The sequence below is a fragment of the Meles meles genome, chromosome 13 (assembly GCF_922984935.1).
Source record: "Meles meles chromosome 13, mMelMel3.1 paternal haplotype, whole genome shotgun sequence".
Lineage (NCBI taxonomy): Eukaryota > Metazoa > Chordata > Mammalia > Carnivora > Mustelidae > Meles > Meles meles.
Genome location: NC_060078.1, coordinates 56,074,275 through 56,099,784, shown reverse-complemented (window position 1 = coordinate 56,099,784; position 25,510 = coordinate 56,074,275). Strand labels below are relative to the sequence as shown.

At 49.9% G+C, this 25,510-nt stretch overlaps 1 protein-coding gene across 1 annotated transcript in view; it reads left to right on the top strand.

Annotated features, from left to right (window-relative positions):
• TLL2 (tolloid like 2) overlaps positions 1–25,510 on the top strand; it is a 116,240-nt gene that overhangs the window by 83,336 nt on the left and 7,394 nt on the right. Inside the window, exons 10-17 of the mRNA XM_046027312.1 lie at positions 1,847–1,949; positions 11,616–11,732; positions 12,742–12,887; positions 13,381–13,576; positions 20,991–21,116; positions 21,846–22,006; positions 22,524–22,704; positions 23,821–23,946. Coding sequence (XP_045883268.1) covers positions 1,847–1,949; positions 11,616–11,732; positions 12,742–12,887; positions 13,381–13,576; positions 20,991–21,116; positions 21,846–22,006; positions 22,524–22,704; positions 23,821–23,946 — 1,156 coding nt within the window. The remainder of the gene's footprint in view (positions 1–1,846; positions 1,950–11,615; positions 11,733–12,741; positions 12,888–13,380; positions 13,577–20,990; positions 21,117–21,845; positions 22,007–22,523; positions 22,705–23,820; positions 23,947–25,510) is intronic.

Below are 25,510 nucleotides of genomic sequence, written 5' to 3'. Positions count from 1 at the left end.
CCTCTTCATTTCATAGATGATCAGAGGGCTTTGTGGAAGAAGGTACTAATTGTCCTGAGACCTGAACACCCGGTGGGATTGGCCCAAAGGAAGGGATGGACACGCTCAATGCTAATTAGGACAGGCAGCTTGCGAAAGTGCTTAGTGTGTAGGTTTGTGGAGCTCTGCTGAAGGGACACCAGACTGGTCTGCAGCAGGGACACATACACCTTAAGGGAAGGAGGTCTGTCAGCTTCGGGGATAAACAATAGGGGCAAAGCAGAGATGACTGCAAAGGGCTGGACTCCAGTGACTGGTGTCACCTGCACGCGGGGAAGCTGGAAGGGAAATGCCGCTGCACTAAGGGACCATCACAGTCACCGGGGAGCGGGGAGGATGGGAGCCCGCTGAGGCCAGAGAGCAGCAGAGAGAGGACAGGTGTGCTGAAGCCCAGAGAGAGGAGGTTCAAAGCAGGGGAGGCATGGAGAATGGGACAGACGAATAACAGCCCTTTCAGTCTGGCTGGGAAGGCCCTGGAACTTTGACTTGCAGCCTTCCAGCCTGGGGCTTTGCTTAGAGACAGAGGGACCTGGCTGCAGTAGTGGGGGCAGGGATGCCTTTATGGGGCCCCTGGTGAGTGAAGAGAGCAGAGAAATGATGGAGCAGAGACAGGCCGAGCACGGCAGACCTGGCATAGGTACCCAACATGGTGGGACTGGATAGGGGGAGGAAGGAGGGATGCCTGAACTCTGCTTTGGGCCATCTGCTGGGATGCCCCAAGCTGGAAGGGTAGCAGGTTTGTGGGAAGAGTACCTGTGTGCCAAGTCCACAGGGCCACCCAGCTCCCTCCACTCTTTGTGGACAAGCACATCCACTGAATGGCCTCAGCATGTCCAGAAGAACTGAAACCTTCCTTTTCAGTCCATCTGAACCCCCAGCTCCCCAGCCTTCACTCCCCATTCCAGAACCACCCAGCATGACCTACACAGTTCCCCAAACTCTCCTTGCCTGAGCTCTGGTCAGTCCCTCTCACCAAAATGGGCTCTTGTCCTGTGTCTCTGCCCACTGGGCCCCTATTCCCCTTAGGTTAAATGCCACCTCTTCTGAGATGTATCCCGGGCAGCCTCTAGTTCTCCCTTCCTGGGGCTGCAGGATTCCCTTCCTGTGTGTCCCTCTCTTTTCCACATTTATTCCAGAGTGTTCTGTCTAACTGACCTGAACCCTCTATGTTCTCTGAACTCCCTAAAAGCAAGAACCCTCTCTTGCTGATCTTTCGATGTCAGTTGGCCAACACAGACGGGCACACAGGAGGTGGTCAGCTAACAATGGTGTGATGAACGAATGAAAGAATGAATGCATGAATGAACGAACAAACAGACTAACTCTAGGAGAGCATCGGCTACACCCCATCTCAGAAGAGTGAGGTCATGGCCGAGGGAACAGTGATCATGGTGGGGCTCAGATGCACCCAGACGAACCCCAGGCCCTTTGGAATGATGGATGATGTTATAAGATCTTTCCGTATCTCTGAACTTCACCGACCCCTACCTCCTTCTAAATCCCCGGTCTCAGTGCATCCCAGCCCGTAGTTTTAATGCATTCTGTTTCCTATAAACCACTGAGTGACTTCAAAAGCTCCAGGACAGAACCAGGGGATTCATCTCCTCTGTTTACTCCCCATCCTGCTCAAGGTTTATTATTTCATGTCATGAGGTTTCCTGTGAGTGTGTCTTTTCGAGGATGCTCCCACTGTGGTCTGAGAGCTCTGTATGCTAAGAGGTAATGTGAGAACATGGGCATGCGAGATGGGTCTTCAAGAGTCCTCTGGCTCTGCTGCCAAAACTCACTTTACGGTCACTCTTTACAGATCGTTCTGAACTTCACATCCATGGATTTGTTTAAAAGCCGCCTATGCTGGTATGACTACGTGGAGGTCAGGGATGGTTACTGGAGAAAAGCCCCCCTGTTGGGTGAGTTGACTTTGAAAGCCTTGGGAGAGGGGTGATGGGCTGTTCCATGGGATGCCATTCACATGTGGAAGAGCCCATCCTGACAGCAGACACAGGAAGCTCGCAAGGGTTGGTGTCGTTGTAAAACTCCTAGCACTCCATTTGGCAGCACGTGTTAAAAGCTTTTAAGACTGAGACCGCCCTTCAACCTGGCAATTCCGCTTCTTGGGATGTATCCTAAGGAACCAATTAAGGAAGCATGCAAAGTTCTAGTTTTGGGCATATTCACTGGAGCAGAAAAAATGGAAAACAGTTTACATGTTCAACAGTAGGGGTTCGCTGAAAAAACTGGGATACAACTTTCCAGGGGAAAACTGTCCAGCCACTAAAAATAAAGTTAGAGGTGCCTGCTTACTGATACAGAAAGGGGTTCTTGTATGTCATTACACAAAAAGGTGTTACGAAAGACAACATGAGGTTGAATTCCATCTTTTTAAAAGATTTTATTTATTTGACAGACAGAGATCACAGTAGGTAGAGAGGCAGGCAGAGAGAGAGGAAGGGAAAAAGGCTCCCCGCTGAGCAGAGAGCCCGACGTGGGACTCGATCCCAGGACTCTAGGATCATGACCTGAGCCAAACGCTGAGGCTTTAACCCACTGAGCCACCCAGGCACCCCTGATTCCATTTTAATAAAAATACTATTATATGTATATTTTGAGGCTTTGCAAACTCAGGTGCCCTCAGAAATAAGGCATACATGAGGATGAGGGGGTTGGCGTAATAAACGAAGGAGTGGTGGGGAGTGTGGCTAAGTGAATATCCTGACCAGAATTACTCAAAACAAAATTACTTAAAACATGGACAGGTTGGATTCCACTGGAAGAAACCATTCTGTGATCTACATTATAAATATCAAGTAGAATCATGAACATAAATAAATAACATATAGTGATTATTTCAGAATGACAGAGTATTTTTTTTTTTTTTTTTTTTAGTTTATTCTGGGGGGCACCTGGGTGGCTAAGTCGGTTAGGCATCTGATTCTTGACTTTGGTTCATGTCATGATCTTGGGGTCATGAGATCGAGCCCTACGTCAGGCTCTGCCCTCAGTGTGGAGTCTGCTCAAGGATTCTCCCTCTCCCTCTGCACCTTTCTCCTGTACCCCGCATACTTTCTCTCTCTCTCAAGAACTTTTTAATTCTTTTTTCCTGGTTTAGCTATATTTCTAATATTTCTACAATAAGTGTGTACCCTTTCTGGTAGATGCACAGTGCATGAACTCATATGTGACAAGGCAGCTTGGAACTTTCCGCAAGAGGCAGTGGGCAGGTGGCACAAGGAGAAAAGTCATTCATTCAGGATTGGTCACCAATTTGCAATCTCCCATAGGTGACCTGAAAAGAGGAAAGTATAGAGAACTAATGACACAGTGTCCTGGAAATGGACATAGGGACTCATTTGGCTAAAGAATAGCAATGGGGGAGCCAGAGAGGGATGTAGATTTATAAGGAGCCAGTTGGAAGGGTTTTGGCTGATAGTGGAGTGTCCTCATTTTTAGAGCAATAGCAGGATGGACTTCCAGGTTGATAAATCTGAGCCTTCACCGAGGTCTTTGTCCCTGGCATATCCTCACATGGGAAGAAAAGCCGCTCTGGTTATTCTTTGACGGTCTGGCCTGGGAGTGAGCTGCTATTGGGACAGCAGATGAAAGATGGAAACAGGAAGAGAGGGGGAGAGTTAACCAGGGGAGTTCCGTAGCCAGACCATGCGTGCCTTCGAGTCAGATTCTGGGTAGGTCAGAAGAGATTGGGACAGAGGGTCTGGGTGGCCCCGAGCGGGCCGGCAAATACTAAGCTTTGTCTGGCCACAGGGTCTCAGCCAGGTCAGCTTTCATTGGGAATATTACATAAGCCCCTTCTGTCCAGAAGACCATGAGTCTCAATTCCTAGAGGTCCAAACAGAAAGGAATCTGTGTGCACTGGTGCTCAAGAAAGCCGCCATGGCAGGCTCTGAGAGGGGGTACCAGGTTACCACCACCCTCAGTGGCATCGGTGGCTAGTCTGCCATCTAGGTAGGCAAGCCAAGCACAGACAGGAGCGTGCACGCTATAGGACAAAAGGGATTGGCTACCCGACGGCAGGGCGGCGGCTGCCTGCCTTGGATTTCCGCTTCCTGTCTCAGGCAAGCAGACACAGCGCGCATGCTCGTAGCCAGAAGGAGGCGCGGCTTCCGAGGTAGTCCTGACTGGGTGTGGCGAAAACACCAAGGGCTGCGTTCTGGGTTAGCAGAGGTTCCTGAACCTGATTCCTGAACCTGAATCGGCTGGGAGGATTTCTATGAATACAGATCCCTGGGAGACCACCACATCAGAATCCCCATGAACTGGGTGAGGGAGTGATCCTGCTTCCCCGTAAATGTAGGTGCATGGGGACCTGTTTAGCACCACATAGAAAGGGGACCGGGGGTGCTCATCAAACAACCGCAGCTGGTTACCTTCAAGAAAGGAGGCACAGGTAGTCGGCAGCTTGGTGGTTTGGTTCGTATACTTCTGGATCATTCTACATCTTTTACAAGAATGCATTCAGGTAGTATTTTCTAATTAAACTAATACAAGGGGTTGTGTGTGTGTTGGGGGCAAGTTTCCATAACAGCATGGAATCATGAACCCCTCGACAAGGCAGGGATCACAGAGTCCCTAAATGCACATATTCACCAGGAAAGTGAAGAGTCCACACTCTTCGAACGTGGACCAACTCGCTAAGTTTGCACAGCCAGTTAGGGGCTGAGATCAGACCAGAACTCCGATGGCCTCGTCATGGGGAGTGGGGACTGCTGCCTCTGAGAAGGGTATCCCAGTAGTAGGACGGTCAGATAAAATGCATGATTCACTGTTTATCTGAAATTCCAATGCGACTGGCCTTCCCGTGTTTTTGTTTGCAAAATCTGGCAACCCTAACGCCCCCAGAGGAATGTGGTAGACTCAAAGGGCTCAGGGCAAGGAAGCTCTCTGTTACTAAGGTTCCCCAGAGAGGGCCAAGACACGCTCCTGAGAATGGGCACAGCCAGAGGCATTTCCAGGGATTCCCTTTTCTTGAACTTGAAACAAGAACTTTCTCACTGCAGATCCTGGCGTTTCTGGCTACACTTCCATTGATGAGATGGGGCTTTTGCCATTCCTTGTTGGTGGTGATGGTTTGTTTTGTTTGGGTTTTGTGTGGTGGTTTTTTTGGGCTCATATTTTACACACTTTTGCAGTGTGTGTGTGTGTGTGTGTGCGCGCGTGCGCTTGCCACAGCCAAGGCATGGCCCAGTGCCTGTAACCATCATTCTTCGTTTGCGGGAATTCTCCTTTGCCAACGACTTGGCCCTGCTCTGATGTTTCCAAATGCAGTTGTTAGTGCACTTTTGTGTTTGGAACAAGTGCATTGTGTGGGCCGAGCTGGTCCCTGGGAGGGGTCAGTGCCATGAAATCTGCTGGGAGGAGGCAGGTCAATGCCCCTTTGGTAGGAGGGAGAGCGGATTAGGGTGGATTGTGAAAGTATGCATCTTGCTCTGAAAAACTGTGCATTGCATATTTTCCCAGGGCAGTGTGTGAAAATCCAGGCATAATGGACGCATAACTTTTTATGAATGAACCCTTTATGACTCCCCACGGAGTCCACTTGTAGTGTCCTCATCTGCATTTCCTCTTCTTGATATCCTTATTAAACTCCTCCTCCAAAGCCAGGAACCAGAATCAGTTCAGGGATTTGCCACCTTTTCTCTAGTCCAGCTTCTGCCCAGCCTGTGCATTCTCTTGAAGGGGGCTGTTTGGGACCCACTTTTTCACAAAGTGATTAAAGAGAAGTGTAAGTAGAATGAGAATAGTTCACCACTGGTTAAAGGTATCACATTGGTTTTTCAGCTTCAGGGGTCACTCATGAGATTGCACCTGAAGTGGGGAGGAATGGGGGTGGCCTACAGAGAGAATTTACCAGTAATCTTCAATACTGTCATGTTAATTGGATTCCCCTCCCTTATTTCTGGGGTGGAGGAATTACTCGAACAATGCACTCTTGTATGCAGAACTGTCTTTGAGCCCTCTGTACCACCACAGTACACACAAAGACCCTCTCCCGTCTTTCCCCTGAAGTGGGGAGGGAAGTTCAGAAAGGCCAGGCTGGCCAATCAGTGTCGCGTGGCCCCACTCCTGGGGCTCCCTGGGCCGGGGGCCCTCTCCCAAGTGAGCAGGAACGTTGGTGGGAGTCAAACAGCCAAGGCTGGCATTGCCACAAGCTCGCTGTATGGCTGGAGGCTTTGACCTTCATTCCTGTCTGTGTCCAAACGGGGAATGAGACCAGATTCCCAGAGACCAGATTTCCTGTTTATTCATCCAAAGCGGACCGTGTCCAGAATTGCACCTTGAATAGTGAAGTTTCCTTTTGATGATGGTTGCAGTAGTGATGAATTAGGAGGTGAAATTGATGGTAAGGTCAAGATCCCAGACTGCTGAAGTTCAAATCCCGCTTCACTTACAACTTAGACTGTAATTCAAAGTGACTGCAGCTCAACTCAAATTCTACAATCCTTGGTTTTCTCATAACCTAGATTATGGGTAGTACCTAATTCAGGGGTAGCAGAATGCAGTTACATAATCTATGTAGCGTACCTAGGACAATGTCAAGCTCAAAAACAAAAGGCTTTCCTTAGGACCATTATGGTGAAGATAGGAGTGTTGAGAAAACAGGGGACAAAATAGAAGGTTTTAGTTAAGAATTACACAGCGATTGGGGGAGAGAAGTTACTTAGAAATAATCTGTAATTTATCCCAGCCAGTCTGGGTTTGCCAAGGCAGTAACTCCTCCCTCCCCCAGAGCAGTGAGCGGACCAGGGCTGTCCTGTGGCCTGGCGGTGGTGGGTGGTTCGTCTCATCTGGTTGGGTTCTTAGGCAACAAGGCAGGCATGGGAAGTCCCTCTGTTTTTTGCAAACAGTCTCCAGTGGCCGTGACAGCTGGGGCTTTAAAAGGAGAAATTTGGACTTGAAACTCGGTTTGGCTAAGAAGGAATTCCTTTTGTGATTCCACGTTGTTGAAAACGGCTATTCAGCAAGCCTCTCTCCTCACTGGTAAGCAGTACTTCCCCACGTTTCTGTGGTGTTTTCCAAGAATTAATTGACACTAATTGGCCATGCCGGAGTAACCATTACGGAAAATTTATGGGCTTCTGATGGATTGTTCCTTGCCAAATTCTCCGCAGAAGTTTCAGCTCATCTCACTTAATGTTAAGCTCACCAGAGCCAGAGAGCTGCAGGTGGCCAGAGTCGGAAGGAAGCAGAAGGTCCGCACGTCTCCGCAAAGAATATATCCATAGTTGGCCATCAGGAAATGGCCACAGTGGCCTTTATTCCTCCCCGAACCTCACTCCTCCATTTCTCAGAAGGGAGAGGAGAATTATAACTTCAAGTGGTGTTGGCGATAAAGGAGTGCCCACCAAATAACTGTTGAATAGACATAAGAAACATTGAGATATGATTCACATATAATACAACTCACTGTCTAAAGTACTCACATCAATGGTTTTTCGTATGTTCAGAGTTGTGCAACCAGCCATCATCATAGTCAGTTTCAGAACATTTTCATCACCCCAAAAGAAAACACATCCCTACTCATCAAGAGTCCCTCCATTTCCCCAACATTAAATGGATTTTTGAGTGACTCCACAGTCAGTGCTTGAGAGAACCATGACTGCCAGTCCAAGTAGACCTTGAATGGTCTGTGTTGTGAACTGATCAGTACAGCTCAGCTCATGTCCCACCCCACTCCCATTCCTATCCTGCCATGGCTGCCATCTTTTTTTAAATTAATTTTTTATTTTTTATTAACATATAATGTATTATTAACCCCAGGGGTACAGGTCTGTGAATCGCCAGGTTTACACACTTCACAGCACTCACCATAGCACATACCCTCCCCAGTGTCCATAACCCAACCACCTTCTCCCTACCCACCTCCCCCCAGCAGCCCTCAGTTTGTTTTGTGACATTAAGAGTCCCTTATGGTTTGTCTCCCTCCTGATCCCATCTTGTTTCATTTTTTCCTTCCCTACTCCCCAGGCCCCCAACGTTGCCTCTCAAATTCTTCATATCAGGGAGATCATATGATAATTGTCTTTCTCTGATTGACTTATTTTGCTCAGCATAATACCCTCTAGTTCCATGCAGGTCCTTGCAAATGGCAAGATTTCATTTCTTTTGATGGCTGCATAGTATTCCATTGTATATATATATACCACATCTTCTTTATCCATTCATCTGTTGATGGACATCTAAGTTCTTTCCATAGTTTGGCTATTGTGGACATTGCTGCTGTAAACATTCGGGTGCATGTGCCCCTTTGGATCACTACGTTTGTATCTTTAGGGTAAATACTCAGTAGCGTGATTGCAGGGTCATAGAGTAGCTCTATTTTCAACTTTTTGAGGAACCTCCATGCTGTTTTCCAGAGTGGCTACACCAACAGTGTAGGAGGGTTCCCCTTTCTCCACATCCTCGCCAATACTTGTTGTTTCCTGACTTGTTAATTTTAGCCATTCTGACTGGTGTGAGGTGGTATCTCATTGTGTTTTTGTTTTGTTTTGTTTTAAGATTTTATTTATTTATTTGACAGAGAGAGATCACAAGTAGGCAGAGAGGCAGGCAGAGAGAAGGGGGGAAGCAGGCTCTCTGCTGAGCAGAGAGCCCGATGCGGGGCTCGATCCCAGGACCCTGAGATCACAACCCAAGCCGAAGGCAGAGGCTTAACCCACTGAGCCACCCCGGCGCCCCTCATTGTGGTTTTGATTTGTATTTCCCTGATGCCGAGTGATGTGGAGCACTTTTTCATATGTCTGTTGGCCATCTGGATGTCTTCTTTGCAGAAATGTCTGTTCATGTCCTCTGCCCATTTCTTGATTGGATTATTTGTTCTTTGGGTGTTGAGTTTGATAAGTTCTTTATAGATTTTGGAACTAGCCCTTTATCTAATATGTCATTTGCAAATATCTTCTCCCTGTCTGTCAGTTGTCTTTTGGTTTTGTTGACTGTTTCCTTGGCTGTGCAAAAGCTTTTGATCTTGATGAAGTCCCAATAGTTCATTTTTGCCCTTGCTTCCCTTGCCTTTGGCAATGTTTCTACGAAGAAGTTGCTGCGCCTGAAGTCGAAGAGGTTGCTGCATGGCTGCCATCTTTAGACGGCATTAGGAATTATAGGGTCAAGGATTCCTATACACCAGAAAAGACATGACCTTTGGCCTCTTCCTCTGTAGAAGATCCAAATTTCAGACTTAGACCCAAGTGTCTGAGGAATATATGTTTATTTCTGTTTTTTTTTTTCATTAACAGAATTTCAACAGCAATTATGCGGTTAATAAAACAGCAATTAATATACCTTTCTGTCAGGTGTGGGAAGTTAACTTCAGTCAGATTGTGTTTTCTTCTCTCCATATGGGGGTCTGATAAGGGATATACTTTGTCCCAAAGCATGGTGGCAGGGGAGGCATCAATTTTGCCATCCCAGCTGGCTTTACGGTGTGTCCTCCTGCTTGATCTCCAGCCCTCTGTCTGAGCAAAGAATCATAAGTGGCTGCTGGGCCTCCTTCTTATCTCAACTCTAGGCCAGTTCAGATCGGTGCCAAGTCCACATCTCCCTAGAAGACATACAATGGGTGATGTCCTGTGGCTCCGCACACCCTCTGGACTATGGGAAAGTCACCCCCATACCTCTCTGCCTGAAGAACTCTGCATGCCTGTCTCTGGCCTAATGTCTGGATGAATGTGTCGATGCTTCTATTCTGACCCCAGGTGGGACATGGGGATCTAAGGTCTTGTTGCCCCTCCAGGCTTAGCCCAGGAAGTGGGGGCACAGTTCTGTCCTTCTTCCAGATCCTTTTAAAATTTTTATTATTTTTTAAAGATTTTATTTAAATTCAAGTTAGTTAACATATAATACGTTATTAGTTTCAAGAGGAGAATTTAGTGATTCATCGGTGGCATACAACACCCAGTGCTCATGCCATCAATTACCCTTCTTAATGCCCATCATGCAGTTACCCCATCCCCCTACCCCCTCCAGCAACCCTCAGTTTATTCCCTACGGTTAAGAGTCTTTTAATGTTTCCCTCCCTCTCTGTTTTTATCTTGCTTTCCCCCATGTTCATCTGTTTTGTTTCTTAAGTTCCACATGTGAGTGAAATCATATGGTATTTGTCTTTCTCTGATTTATTTTGCTCAGCATAATACCCTTCAGTTCCATCCACATTGCAAATGGCAAGATTTCTTTCTTTTTGATGGCTGTCCAATATATATATATGTATATATGTATACATATATACATACTACAGCTTCTTTATTCATTCATCTGTCAATGGACATCTGGGCTCTTTCCATAGTTTGGCTATTATGGACATTGCTGCTATAAACATTGGGGCGCAGGTGCCCCTTCAAATCATTATTTTTGTATCCTTTGTATAAATACCCAGTAGTGTGATTGCTAGGTCATAGGGTAGATCTATTTTCAACTTTTTGAGGAATCTCCGTACTGTTTTCCGGAGTGGCTGTATCAGTTAGCATTCCCACCAATGTTGTAAGAGGGTTCCCTGTTCTCCACATCACTGCTAACATCTGTTATTTCCTGAGTGGTTAATTTTAGCCATTCTGACTGCTGTGAGGTGGTGTCTCACTGTGGTTTTGATTTGTATTTCCCTGATGCTGTGTGATATTGAGATTTTTTCATGTGTCTGTCAGCCATTTGTATGTCTTCTTTGGAGAAATGTCTGTTCATGTCTTCTGCCCATTTCTTGACTGGATCATTTTTTGGGGGGGTGTCGAGTTTGATACGTTCTTTATAGATTTTTGGATACTAGCCCTTTATCTGATATGTCATTTGCAAATATCTTCTCCCATTCTGTATGTTGCCTTTTAGTTTTATTGATTTTTTTTCCTTTGCTATGCAGAAGCTTTTTATGTTGATGAGGTCCCAGTAGTTCATTTTTGCTTTTGTGTCCTTCTCGCAGATCTTTAAGCCCACTTGGGGTCTCTATCATCCTTTTCCATCAAGGGTCTTAGCTCAGGGTGGGACGGTGTACAGGGTCCTTCTAGAAGGTCCGTCATCCCCTCTCTAATCCACTCTCTCTGTGGTTCCTGCACTCATTCATCCTAGCAATCTTTCTAAGACTATAAGGGTGAAAGTGGAAATTTGTTCTTCTTCACTGACTGTTCTTCCAAAACTTTGTGATTGTGACAAGGCTTATGAAACTCAAGAGCCTACAAGATTTGCTTTTTTTATCATATCTTCTCTGGCATCCCTTTTCTGAGGCAAGAGAAGCAGAATATCTTCCCAAAGGCATGCGGCCCGCGGAAGAATGGCATGTATGTAATAGGATATACCGAGGGGGGATCGTCCATCGCTGTCTCAGACCATTACCCACCACATCTGTACCAGACCCACATGGCAGAGGAGGGGGTGTCTGGGCTACACTCTGGGTTCTTCGATTGACTGGTGTCTGGAATCCTCTAGAAGTCAGTCCTTTATTCCTCTTTGCGCGACGGGGTGAGTCGCCACAGCCAAGGCTCCTGCTCACAGAGCACCACACTGAAGAAACGCCGCTCCCTCTCTCTGTAATGAGTTTCTCGCTGTCTGCTGGCAGCCTGACCTGTCTTTTCCGTTCCCAGGTAGGTTTTGTGGCAATAAAGTCCCGGAGCCCCTCACCTCCACGGACAGCCGGCTCTGGGTGGAGTTCCGGAGCAGCAGCAGCATCTTGGGCAAGGGTTTCTTTGCGGTGTACGAAGGTTGGTTCATGACGAGAGAAACCCACAGGGGAGCTTTGGCTGTGCTCTGACCTTCCCATGCAGCCCCCGTCCTTCTTGCACCCAGGCCTGCATGGTAGCTGCCAGAGCCCTGGGGGTCGGGGTACCCACCACAGGGGCTGGGCCAAGGCATCTCCCCGGGGCCCTTCCTCCACACTCTGGAAGCAGAGAGGCCAGCTGTGCCTCCTTCAGGACAGGTGTCGTCCTCTACCTGTCACCACCCCACTGAACCCCATTTCAGTCCAGCTGGGGGGCCCGTCCGGGGTAGAGAACCCCGAGGACATGAAAGCAACCTCTGAATAGCTGTGCGAGCCCAAGCAAAGGACCCAACCACTCTGGGTCTCTGTTCGTTTCACTGATGAAAAGATCAGGATATTTACAACCGCATTTCTTGAAAGGGCCTCCGAGGCCACCATGGGGCTGAGTTGAGGAAACAAATAGGTCTGGGCTCTAGGCAGCTGCCACCAGGGCATTTCTGCTAAAGTTCATTCCACATATTGGGTAAATTGTAATTATGGAGAGGCCAAGGTTCTGTTTCTATAAATGAAATAACATGTGCGTGTGTGTGTGTGTGTGTGTGTGTGTGTGTGTATGTGTGTGTTCCCCTCTGTGTCAGTGGTCCCCTAGCCTCTACGTTAGAATTCCGCGTGGAACTCAGACATCACTGTTGCTTGGAGCTCCCCCAGGCCCCCGTGCATCAGAACTTCTAGGGATGCAGCCCCTGCTTCCACAGCTCAGACCATTGCCCAGGTGATCATGATGCACAGCAAAGATGGGGAACCACCTCCTTACATGGTTCTTTTCTCTATATGGAAAAAATCCCCAGTTGCCAACAGATGAAATTGTGCCTTTCTGGAGGCGCAGAGCTGGTTAGGTGGAGATGAAAATGTTGCCACGTGGAGCCACCTAGTGGTGATCCGTGTGGTCACTCATTTCCTTCCCAGGGTCTGACCAGGGACCCCTTCCTCCTCTCCTGGCTCTCTTCCTAAAGCTACGTGTGGGGGAGACATTAACAAAGACGCTGGTCAGATTCAATCTCCCAACTACCCCGACGACTACAGACCTTCCAAGGAATGTGTTTGGAGGATTACGGTTTCAGAAGGGTTTCACGTGGGACTTACCTTCCAAGCTTTTGAGGTGAGTACCGCTCCGGTTTTCCCAAGGATGAGGTAACTGTCAACTTCTTCTAGACGCTCTCTGCTCCATAAAGATGGGTTTCCATTGAGTGGGTTGCAAACAAGAACCCGAGAGACCATTTCAAGCTCATGATGCATCGTACCTGGACATTTGGCTTCAACATCTTTGCAAACTTTGAAATTGCATCCATCTCCTTTCTGACAGCCACCCCGGGTTGGGGGGAAGGCGGGGGGGACTGAAGGTCTAGGAATGAATCCCAGGAAGTTGCATAGAACTGGTCTTCCGTGTTTATCGTCTCTTAGTCTGCACAGTTTGGTTCTCCCTGGGCTTCCACAAGTAAGGGACAGCTTGGAGAGCCCAGGACACACTTGGGTCCCTCTGCCTCCTGGTTAGATCTTTGAGAGTATTGCTTAGGTTCCCTTCTCACATAAAAAAGCCTTAAAGCCAGACCATCCGTCGTCACCTTCCACGTTGCCTCTGTTTCTCTGTTTAGATCGAAAGGCATGACAGCTGCGCCTATGACTACCTGGAGATCCGCGATGGCCCCACGGAGGAGAGCGCCCTGATTGGCCATTTTTGTGGCTATGAGAAGCCGGAAGATGTGAGATCAAGCTCCCACAGAATGTGGATGAAGTTTGTGTCCGACGGCTCTATCAATAAAGCGGGCTTTGCAGCCAATTTTTTCAAGGGTATGAATTAGCAGCTTGTTTCCGTTTTTAGTCACAGGAAGAGGTATTGCCCCCCTGGCTTAAGAATCACAAAACCCATATGGAACCTTAGCACAAACAAGGCTCCCTGTGGGGAGAAGGCAGTGACCCATTTTCAAGCTGCCTGTAACCAAGTTCACCACTGGTTCATGAGCAGGCACGGCCTGGGTTGCTACAGGGCAGAAAGTTCTGCCACTGTGGTTGGAAACTAGATTTAATAAGTTTACCCTTAGTAAACCTCAGGGAAACTGAGTGTTGATAATAAATATTCATGTAGTCGCTCTTGTTAATTGAGCACCTACTGTGTGTCAGAAACTGCAGGGTGCTTTGTGGACATGATGTCACTTAATTCCCAAAATAACCCTTTGAGTTGGGTTTGGATCACATTTGATTAGGATTGAGAAGGGTTGCTTGGGGGTCACTCACATCATTAAGTGGCAGGTCAAGAAGCCCAGTGCAGTCTGACTCCTGAGCCCAAACTCCTTTGGCAGTGTTGCCTTGCAGTCCCTGATGTAGGCCCGAGAGGCAGCCTCCCTCTTCAGCTGCTGTTGTCCCAGCCCCTAGTGTACAAACCTCCCCTCGAGTGAGGGGTTCGGGGAGCAAATTTCCATGTGGTCTTGGGGACCTGCTGTGTTGCAGAGTCTTAATGAAAGCGACCCAGAATGGCATGGGAAGCGTAGCGTGCCTGGTCCCCGCAGAAGGAGCTTCTCAGGACTCCTCTGTTGGGGCAGGTCTTCCTTCCCTGCTCTCTGGGCCCTCGAAGCCCCTCAGACCACATTGTAAAAGGGGGGCCCAGGTATTCACCAGCACACTATGATCGGGTGCCTGGCAGCACACTAGCAGCCACTGAATAGCGTTATCTAAGCCACCTCTGAGCTCTGTGGCTCAGTAACACCACTCACCTCTGTGGGGAAGCTGCTTTCCCCTCCTTCCCTCCTCTCCAGGAACTCTTGGCTGTGCCAGTCCAGAAATTCTGGTCCCTCTCTTACTCCCACTCTCCACATCTGCCCCCTCCTTAGCCCTTTGTCCCAGGTTCTACGTAAGTGCATGGGTGTCAGAGGAACCCACCTGGAGCCGTGTAGGGCTGAGCAGCTCTTAGTCCTTACTGAAACTCCAGGTTTGCTCTCTGTGAAACAAGGGGAAGCAATCTGCCCATTTTAATTAATCCATTGTGAAGCCACCCAAAATGATGGCTGCAAGGACACTTTCCAAGCTGAAAGGGCCCCACAGATGTGTGGGGCATCTTCTTTCATCTTGAGGCATCTGGGAGAGCGAAACCCAAGCAGAAACAGAACAAGAATCATAAGGCTGTGGATAACTGGAGAAAAAAAATGTGGTCACTTCGTTCCCAAGCAAAGAAGCCAGGCTGCAGCAAGTCAGCTTGTGGTTGAGATGCCCGGAAAGTTAGTCTGTGCGACCCGCCCCACTCCCTGCCCCGGCCCAGACCACACGTGATCTAGCAGCAGCGACGCTTGCTGGGTGGCCTGAAGCAAGTGACCTGAAGTCTCTGAACCCCAAATCGTCCACTTTTAGAAATGACACACGAGGCTATTGTAGAGCTGTTGGGAGAAAATGAAACCGTGTAGGCAAATGCTCATTGTCTAATGGTTAGTCCCAGGAACTGTCTTTGCCAAAGAGGGAGTCTTTGAGGTGGTTATTGTTACCTTTGGCAAAAAGGAAGGGACGATTTCTTCTTGTGGTCGCCATGTATCGGTTTCTTATGGCTGCTGTAACAAGTTACCACCATCGTGGTACACGTGGTACAACAGAACTTTCTCGTCTTCCGGTTCTGGAGGTCAGATTTCCTTGCCTCTTCCCGCGTCTAGAGGAGGCCTCCGCACTTCTTGGCTGCCCCTCCATCTTCAAGCCAGTGCTGGCTGGTTGAGTCTGTCTCCTGCGGCGTCACACACCTCTGTTTCCGCGGCTGCACCTCTCTCTCTTTATCCCGACTGTCCTCCGCCCTCTTTCAGTCATAAGGACCCGTGAGTTGACATTGGGCCCACCCCCAGATCCCAGGATAATGTATTTCAAGATCCTTGATTTAATCAAATTTGTGAAGTCCTTTTTGCCAAGTAAGCTCATGGATTCACAGGTTCCAGGGACTAGAATGTGGACGACTGCCGGAGGCCTGATTTTGCTTAGCACGTGTCACGAATGATTAGAAGGATTTATTCTAATTCTGTCCCTCTCCTCTGACGTCCACCCTCCGCTCTGTCAAATTAGGTGTTGCGGAGTTAGTAATCCCGTGGCACCGACCCACCCGCACCTCGTTCCTGGTGCTGCTGCTAATCGGTGGTGCATGGTTTTGAGAGGACCGGCTAAAGCTGGAGATAAGGGCAACCAGATTTAAAAAAAAAAAAAAAAAGATGCCCCGTTAAATTTGAACTTAAAATGAAGAATGATCTTTTAGTATAAGCATGTCCCAAATATTGCACACGTGGCTTAGAAGTGATAAGACACGTTCATCTTAAATTCAAATGTAGTCGAGCCTGTTGGGTGTCTATGTGGCAACCCTACCGGCGAGGCCGCGGACAGGCGCACATCCTCAGGGCAGCAAGGCGCTGAGTCAGCTTGCTCTGGGTACCCATGAGACCCAGCTGCCTTTGCGGGTTGGAAGATACCTCCTCCTCCCTCCAACACAGTCAGCATTCATTCAGCGGTCGTCAAGCCATGTGTCAGGTGCTGTGCTAGACGCTGGGGACACAGAGGAAAGCACAGTCATTGTCCTCGAGAGCTCAGGCCAGGGAAAGAGGACTACAGGCAAATGGTGGTGGCCTGGCTGCAGACATGCGACCTCAGAGGCCCTCAGCCTGGGGGCGGGGCCGCACTGCCCAGCCTCGGACTCCAAGGGCGTTTCAATTCTCCGCTTGCAAACTTCTCCTTAGATGCCCATGAAGGCGTTACCCGAGGCTCATCTACACTAACTTAATGCACAGGCCTGGCTTGACGTCCCTTTTATGTCAGTGAGCTTGACCCTGAATCCTAAAAGAGGAACCAGGACGGGTGGGAGCTTTGGGGGACCTCTTAGAGGGGAGAGAAAGGACTGTATTGAGTGTGCCGGAAACCACGTGAGTGATCTCACGTTCTCTTCAGAGCAGCCCCATGGTCGGCATTAGTATTACCCCGACTTTGACAGTTGAGGAAATGGAAGTTCTGAGGGGGCAGAGCAGGAACAGACCCAGGATCTGAAGGGGCCCCCAGTGCCTTCTTCCCACTAGAGACCCGCTGTCACAGGCAAGTCAAGTGAGGGGGGTTGAATTTCTCCTTAGTGTTTGTGATTTGATTCTGACCCTGGTCGCCTTTCTGCCCTCCGGACACCGTGGAAACATGGGGAAAAGGGCCTTAGACGTAACACCCCAGGTTTGGATTTTTGTCCTGCCTTCATCCCTCACAGGTGTCTGCTCTCAGGCTGGTCATTTTCCTTTTGGAGACTGGGTCAGACCCGCTTCGTGCTCCACTGTGCTCCCAGTGCCTGGCCCGCGCCGGGCTCAGTAGGTACTCCCTGCACAGGGAATGCATAGATGAGAGAGTAAATGAGGCTCAGGTCCTCACTTGTGGGTTGGACTTCCTGCTGATTTCTCTGCCTCCTTTTCGGGGTTCCCAGGAGGAGGAATGAGGTGAGACCGCCTTTTAGAGCAGTGCTGTCCGCAGAAAAAGGAGGCAAGTCACAAAGGTGAGCCCCCTGTGTGATTTCTAACTGTTTAGCAGCCACCTTTTCCCCTCCCCCCCAAAAGAAACAGGTGGAATTATTTGAATAGATCTTATTTAACCCAATATATCAATTTTATGATCATTTACCATCACACACAAGACTGTCATTTTAATAGGTAATGCATAAACACAACCTTAGTGGCATATTTTATGGGCTTCTTCATTCTAAGTCTTGGAAATCCAGTGGCTTTTTACACTGCCAGCGCACCTGAAATCGGACAAGCTGCATTGCGAGTGCTGGGCAGCCACACGGGCTGAGGGTGACCACGTTGGTCAGTACAGGCCTCAGGACTGGACACAACCAGCTTCCTCTGCCCAGTCTTTTTCCAGAAAAGCCATCGGTAGGCTGTCCTGGGAACACACAGTGCCCAGGGCGTGTGTCAGGACTTCTCCTATGAAAGAAACTGGAAGAGGAACTACAAAGTCCACGCAGAAGAGTTGGACCAAGAGAAAGAAAGTCTTGCCTTGGTGCCAGTTGGCAGGAGGCATGGCACTGGCCGCCGTGCCAGTTGGCCTCCGCACCCCCCTCTCGGTGCCAGATGGCTGTCTCTCTCAGAGCCCGCTGGCCTGGCAGCAGGCGGAGCTCGTCTCCGCTTACTTCAGGAGATGGTGGCATTTGAGGGTTGGCCATTTTGGTCGCATGATTTCCACACTGACCCCCACACTCCTCTGTCCCAGTGCCAGCGGACCCCCATGGAGTGTTGACGAGGCGGACCGGCTTCCTTCAGGTGTTTCTTCAAAAGCTTAGGGATGTGTCCTGCCTTTTCATTCCTTAACTCTCCCTCTCCGCAAACAATTGTTGCCATCTTACCGGAGCCATCTCATTATCTAAACACGGAATGGTTCCTTCTTTTACTAATATTGCTTGAAGAAGGCAGAGAAGACAGAGCTATGACTTGGTGCGGCTGAGCCCTGCCTTTTCAGCTTTTTCTCCTACCCCTCACCATCTCCCAGATTTTTCTAGGAGGCTTGGCCTTGACCACTGTGGCCCAGAGCAAGCATGAATCTGTGGGCTTGGAACAGATGCTGCTTCATCACAGTGTGGAGGTGATTCCAAGGACACCCAGGCTCCCACTGAGAGCAGGGCCCCTGGTACACTTCCATGCCATCCATCCAAGTTGAAGTAGGGCTGAAAATGGCCAAACATCCCACTGCTCTTGCTGGGGGAAAGCTCAGATGTGACTCTACAGCTTTCACCCACCTTCCTGGGGGCAAACAAACGTCCTACACTTCTAGTTCCCTGGAGGAACTATATTCCCTTTGCCTTAGTCCCAAAACCAATCTACCATCCTCTCTCCCCGCACATGGTTAAGATGGCCTCTGGACACTTGTTCTTCTGTGGTCTTCCCTTTCTTACCTATGACAAACGTGTGTCCTTCCCATAGCCATATCGCCTTCTGGCATCAGAGTCTCCCTCTGGCCCCTGACTTGATCCGTGTTTATCTTGGTGCATTTTGATGGGCTTTTCCCATCATTCTTTTCTACCCTCCCCCTGCACCCACTTGCCAGTTTCTTCACTCTGCTGTGCTGCCTTTCTGCCCATCTCTTTTTTTCTCCACTGGCCCATCTTTGACACACTGTCCTTCTTTCTGTTTCTGCCTTGCCCCTCTCCCTTCCTCAGGCCTGTACCACTCCGCTCTCACCTGATTCAGGTATGCCCAGGTAACCCTATCCCTTTCACTGCCCTCATCATTGTGTCTCTCCACCCACCGGGATTTTGAAAGCAACCCCACTGTTGTCTGTAGTGAGATCCGTTGTGTATTGGATGTCATTTTCAGCTCCAACCACGCTAAAAGCAGGTACTATTCTAATTTCAAAGCAAGAAGAAGGCTCAGAGAGGTTAAATCATCCAATCTGTTGGGGGCATGATCCAGTATGGGTCCAACCAAGGTCTGTCTGGCTCACCCTAGAAGCCTGGACTCTCCATTTCTCCTTATTAGTGATTCTCCCTCCTCCTGTTCTTTCTAGCAAATGCCAAAGAAAGCACTTTGCCTCTGTTAAAGCAATAAGTAATTGGAGGATTGTTACTATTTTAGCATACTTCATATTTACATTTATTTGAGGCCATGGACAAGTTCAACCCCCTGCCTAGAGCATGTCTCCTACACTCAGTTCCCCTACTGGCCAGTTCATTTAAGCTTTGGCTGAGCCCAACAACACATCACTCTTAGAATCACCCAAGTTTACTGCCCACTGTGTGCGACGATGGGACAGTCACACGCCGTTCTTTACGCAGTGAAGAGTGAGCAGGTAGACAAGTGTGTTGTGCCCCATAGATGAGGAAGGCTGGAAGGAAACGTGTCTGTTTGAGTGGGGAAAGGGCAGTGCAGAGGGAACCAGCCTGGTTGCAGGGTTTGCTTGTGCTGCAGGACCAGTGGGGTGGACGTTGCAAGGGGCCAGAATTTTGACAATTCACATTTCAAGGAATGAGAAATGCTTTTGGAAAGCAGTGAGAGTCCTGGCTCTCGGTGATTTCAAGCACGGTCTGCAAAGCCATCCTTAAGAAATGTTAATAAAAGGGTTAAGAAATGTTAATAAAAGGGTCGTGGTGTAAGGGAAAGACTGGGGGGGTCTTTCCTGGACTTCACCAACTCTCAGATGTCCTGATTTCTCTCATTTTATGTGTAATGTGGGCTTTTGAAGATTTTGTGGCCAACCCTGTGCTCGCTGTCTTCATGCCTTCTGTGCTGTTAGGAACCAATGCTGCCCCTTCCCTTTCTTCCTCCCACATCGGGCTTTTTTGGTTTTGTCTTACTTTGGGAGATACCTCAGGGTTTTGTTGTCCCTTTGCCCGGCTCTCTGGCTTGGTGAGGCCACAGTGTCTCCTCTCAGGGGTAGATGCACCCAAGCTTGGCAACAGAAAATGATGAGTTTCTCCTTTTATTTCTGATCCTCTTCTTGGAGATGCCCATGGTCCAGGTTTTTCTTTCCTCCAGGGATGCACGGACTGACATTTCCGGGCAGATTCTCCAGTGACCCCGGGTTCCTTTTCCGGATGACTCTCCTGGCATCCCACCTGCTGTTTTCAATTGCCCCAAACATATCACTACGCACTTGTCAGCACTGAATCCCGTCCAACTCCCCTGCTAACTCAGTCTCACTGTGGCCCCTTCCTGTACTTTCTTCTGGGAGTTCTGGCTAACCTCAGAGCTCAGCATTTTCTGTAACCTTGAAGGTCTCCCTGAGCACACTGTTTCAGATTATTTCTAAAATACTATATCACAAGTTCTGGTTCTATCTCTAGAAAATACTTGTACATCTTCATCTAGAAATGTGCCCCTTTGTTCCTACCCTTCGCTTAATGCCCCTATGAAGTGCCATATTTGGGGAGAATCCCAATTCCATGGCATTAAAACTGATGAGGTTTTCGGTGTGGGATTTTTAAAAAATCACACTGTATTCCCTGACCAAACCCTTCAAAGAACAAAGTCATCCAGGCCTGATCTCCTCCAGAGGGGCCCTGCTTCTGGCTAACAAGTTACTCTTCTGTTCTCAAGACCTCCGTGTTGGCTAGAGCTGCTTCTGGTTTCTGAGACATCGACGTGAGGCTCCTGGGGAGGGGGTCACCAAAAGCTGTTCTTGTTCTCAGAGGACATTTTCCGGGGACCCTGCGATGGGGAACGGGATGGGGAGCAGACCAGGCGGCTTGGTGATGATCTAGTTGGGTCCCCTTCCTCTCCAACAGAGGTGGACGAGTGTTCCTGGCCAGATCACGGCGGGTGTGAGCAGGGCTGTGTGAACACTCTGGGCAGCTACAAGTGCTCCTGTGATCCTGGCTACGAGCTGGCCGCCGACAAGAAGACCTGTGAAGGTTGGTGTTGGACCTGCGAGGCTAGAGTGGGAAGGGGTCAGGGACAAGTCTCAGGAGACGTGGGGATGTGAGGGGACTGTGGGCTGGGGGGCGAGGTGATGGGATCCATGGTGGGGGATGCCCCTGGCTCTTGGAAGGAAAAACAACCCCATCGAGTCACCAATGTGAGAGGGCTGCCCAGATTATAAGACCTCCACCCCAGACACGGCAGCCGGAGCCACGGTCTAGTTTCTTCTGCGGCCGTGAAACATTCACACGATTATTCAGATAAAAAATAAAAGCAAAGGAAAACTGCAGGCACTTTGACGGGATGCAACTAATAGTCCATTTCACTCATTCCGTTTCTGCGGGGATGGTGTTCCATCTCCCTTGCCCACCCGCGTGACGCTGCTTGTTCACAGAAGCAGGTGAGGTGCGTCGCTTGCTGCAAACATTCCTCAGTCACCTTTGGTCCAAGTCATTTGGTCCCCAACTCTGCCACTGAGTGACCAGTAAGCACGGAAGTATGGTCATCATTTCACAAAGCGGCAAAGACTTGTCCTCAGCGTCATCCCTCCAGATCCTCCATGGAAACAGACTAGAGGAAAAGATGCTGGATTAATCAGTTCATGTCAAACTTTTTTTTTTTAATTTTTATTAAAGAACAGGAGGGCTCATCGCTGCTTGGGGGAAATCGCAGTCACTTGCAACTAAAACCAAATGAATTTTCTTCCTGTTTCTCCCGTGCAGTGGCTTGTGGTGGTTTTATTACCAAGCTGAACGGGACCATCACCAGCCCGGGGTGGCCAAAGGAGTACCCCACCAACAAGAACTGCGTCTGGCAGGTGGTGGCCCCTGCCCAGTACAGGATCTCCCTTCAGTTTGAAGTGTTTGAGCTGGAAGGCAATGACGTATGCTCCTGCGCTCTAGCTGACTGTGTTGGGCGGTGGCTCGGGGCTGCAAAGCCGTGAGGGGCTCGGCGGGCAGGGAGGTTGCTTCCTACAGTCGGGGGCTGAATCCAAGGAGAAACAGGACCAGAGTGAAGGAGGCAGGCCTTGGGGGTGGGAGGTGGTCAAGACAAGTATGTCCCCTCGAGGTAGGACTCTGGGGGTTAGTGTCCAGCTGAGGGGAACAGCCAGGGTGAGATACAGCTGGGGACTGGGATGTATGAATGGCCTGTCCCCTCCCTTGGGCTGTGGCTGTGGGATGAGCAAGTCAGCCAAGGCCCAGATAGAGCCCCCCCCACCCCCAGAGTGCTCGGCATGAGTGCCCCATGTCTATACCTTGGGCCAGAGGGATCCCAGTAGGAGTTGACAGGACCCTCCCCCAGACCTGGCGGAGGGTGTGGCTGTCAGGAAGGGTTCCTGTAGGGAACATGGGCTGGAGACATGGGAGTACCGGGGGGCTCCCCACCACGCTGTCTTGTAGGTCTGCAAGTATGACTTTGTGGAGGTCCGCAGTGGCCTGTCCCCTGACGCCAGGCTGCACGGCAAGTTCTGCGGCTCCGAGATGCCCGAGGTCATCACCTCCCAGAGCAACAACATGCGTGTGGAGTTCAAGTCAGACAACACAGTCTCCAAGCGCGGCTTCAGAGCCCACTTCTTCTCAGGTGTGCGGGTCTGGAGGCGAGGTCACAGGTTGCAGGGGACAGGTCTGGGCAGGCTCTCAGCCTCTGCAGCACCCGCCTACTCCTCTCAGCACAGTCCTTCCTGGCCTCTAACTAGCTTGTGGTCCCTATGCTTAAGTGCTGGGTGGGCTTCACCTCCTTATTCTTTAGGGAGTCTTCGTCGTCCTCATGAAACTAAAGCACACAGTGTTCGGTGACACATTATCACCAGGTATGGTGAGGGCGGGGAGACGCCAGGGAGCCCCGGCGTGATCCCGGTGTCGAGGGCTGGGGAGGGAGGCCTGTGCTCGGTTGTCGCCAGAAGGAGCTGGCTTGAGCTACAAGAGCCGCAGTGACAACAACAGCTAGGACTTGAGTTGGGACACCAGAGCAAATACAAGCTAACGCTTACTCTGAGCTGGACTCCGTTTTAAGCCCCCATATCAATTCAGTTCCTCCTCCCAACAGCCCTATGAGACACATACTGATTCCGTTTTACAGGTGAGGCAACTGAGGCACAGAAGTCAAGGACGGCCCAAGGGCACAAGACCTGGGAGTGGTGGAGCAGGACCGATGTTGGGCCATCGGGCCGGGGGCCCACACGCTTCCCTCCTCCACAGGCCAGAGGGGACGTGGGGTCAGGGAGGAGGAGCCCAGGCTTCCGGGTCACGCAGGCTGCTCAATCACTGAGTGGCCCTGAGCACTTTAGTGTCCTCAGCCTCAGTCTCCTTATCTGTAAAATGGGGACAGTGTCACCTGGCTCCTCAGGTTGTATGAGAACAGACTTAGATGCTGTATGAAGTTGCTTCGGGGAGTGCCCATCACATAAATATTCAATTCATGGCAGTTACCTGTATTATTGTTCCTAGGACTATTCTTAATATTAGCTTCCCCTTTAAGGAGCTCCTTGTCGGGGCAGGCAGCAGGATTAAAGGACATAGAGGTTTGTTCAAGTGTTTTAGGAGTACGGGGAATTTAGCACACGGCAGGACAAAGGACCACCCACCAGATGCTGCCCCCGTCCGCCCTTGGGCAATCGGGGAGCCTCCCTGGTGGAGGCCTTTGAGTGGAGCTCCAAGGTGTGAGGGGATTGCCCTGAAAGCCTGTCGCTCTCCGCAGACAAGGACGAGTGTGCCAAGGACAACGGCGGGTGCCAGCACGAGTGTGTCAACACGTCTGGGAGCTACCTGTGCCGCTGCAGGAACGGGTACCGGATCCATGAGAACGGGCACGACTGCAAGGAAGGTGAGGCTGCACCTCCGCACCTGGGAGGCCAGGCTGACCTTGGCCTCCAGAGAGTATGTGTGTGAGAGTGTGAGCTAGGGATCCTTCTCTGCTTTCCCTCCTCCCATAGCGTGGTTTTCCCCAGGGCAGCTCCCTCCTTTGGGAGGCTTCAGTGCCCTTAGGTACCCTCCTGGTGTTACTGTTACAAAGAGGGTACACCCCCAGGCTTCAGAATCAGACTATCTAGGGTTAAATCCTGACTCTGCTACTTACCAGCTGTGTGACCTTGGGCAGGTTCCTTAACCTCTCTGAGCTTTCTTCTGTTTAAAAGGGACTAAACAGACCCTCTTCTTAAAGGTGTGTGAGGAGTAAATGAAAGAATGTCTACCAAGAATTTCAGACAATTTGGGCACCTATAGAGCCCCTGACATGTCAATAAATATCAACCATCTATTTCATAATATTTATTCTCATACACAGCTCTAATAGTAAAATAGAATTCTAAAAAGATTGCTTCCTGCTTCATTTACCACTGGGAGTTCAAGGCCAGATGCCTTTGAATGTCCAGTCATTCTGGAAAGAGCCTCCCTCTGTTCTCACCTTACCCTGTGAAGGGAGTTTGAGCATCTCCGATAAGCACACAGGCCTCTAAGGTCTTGGCCCCAGTACAGGGTCCTGCAGAGGAGGTTGTTGGGACGGAAGTAGTAAAGACTTCAGCCACCCCGCCGCCCCTGGATAAGCCTTTCCAAGGTAGGAGATCTGATGGGGATGTACAACATATGGTCAGGCTGGCCTGGGGTGTTACAGAATGAGCTGAGACAGCTTCAGAAGCAGGGTGCGGCCACCCTCCAACCCCAGCCCTGTGACATAGACATGGATGGTCGTGGGTTGGTATAAGGCTTGCCCCCTGTGGCATGGGGGAGACTAGGAGGGACTAAGGTCCCGCCATCCAAACACTGGCTGCCTTCCTATGGGCTCCTCCAGGAGTGGGACAGGGGTGTAGCAGCAAATGTCCCAGATGCTGAACCCCTGCCCCTGTTGGCATTTGTCCTCTGTGTAGCTGCAGGGCCAAGGCAGCGATGAGCAGGACCCTCCCTTCAGCTGCTGCCTGCCCCCTCCCCCTTCTCCTCCCCCGACCAGCCCTCCATTGCCTCCGCTGGCTCTGGCACCTCATCCTGCAGCTGCAGGGGAGTGTTGGGATGCTGTGAGGGTGATGGGGCTGATGACGCCCTCAGCTCCCTCTGTTTCCTGTCCTTTACACCAAAGGCGGGCCCGAGTTCAAGTCCTGATCCCACCCCTTACCAGCGAGTCACTCTCCATCTCTAAAGTTATTTTCTCACTTGCAAAGTGATAAGAATCAGATAAGGGAATGCATTCAAAATGCTTAGCGTCGTGCCCAGCACACCTTCTAGCTGCTGACCGAGACACTGCACACTGAGCAAGTCGTGGGAGCCCTCTTTGCTAACAGCACCACAACCAAGGCAACATCTGTGGCCTTCAAACGAAGCTGCTTCAAGAATCTACAACAAATATACATGGGAGGCATGGTGATGAAGGCCTCTGTTGGCCCTTGCTAAGCCTTCTA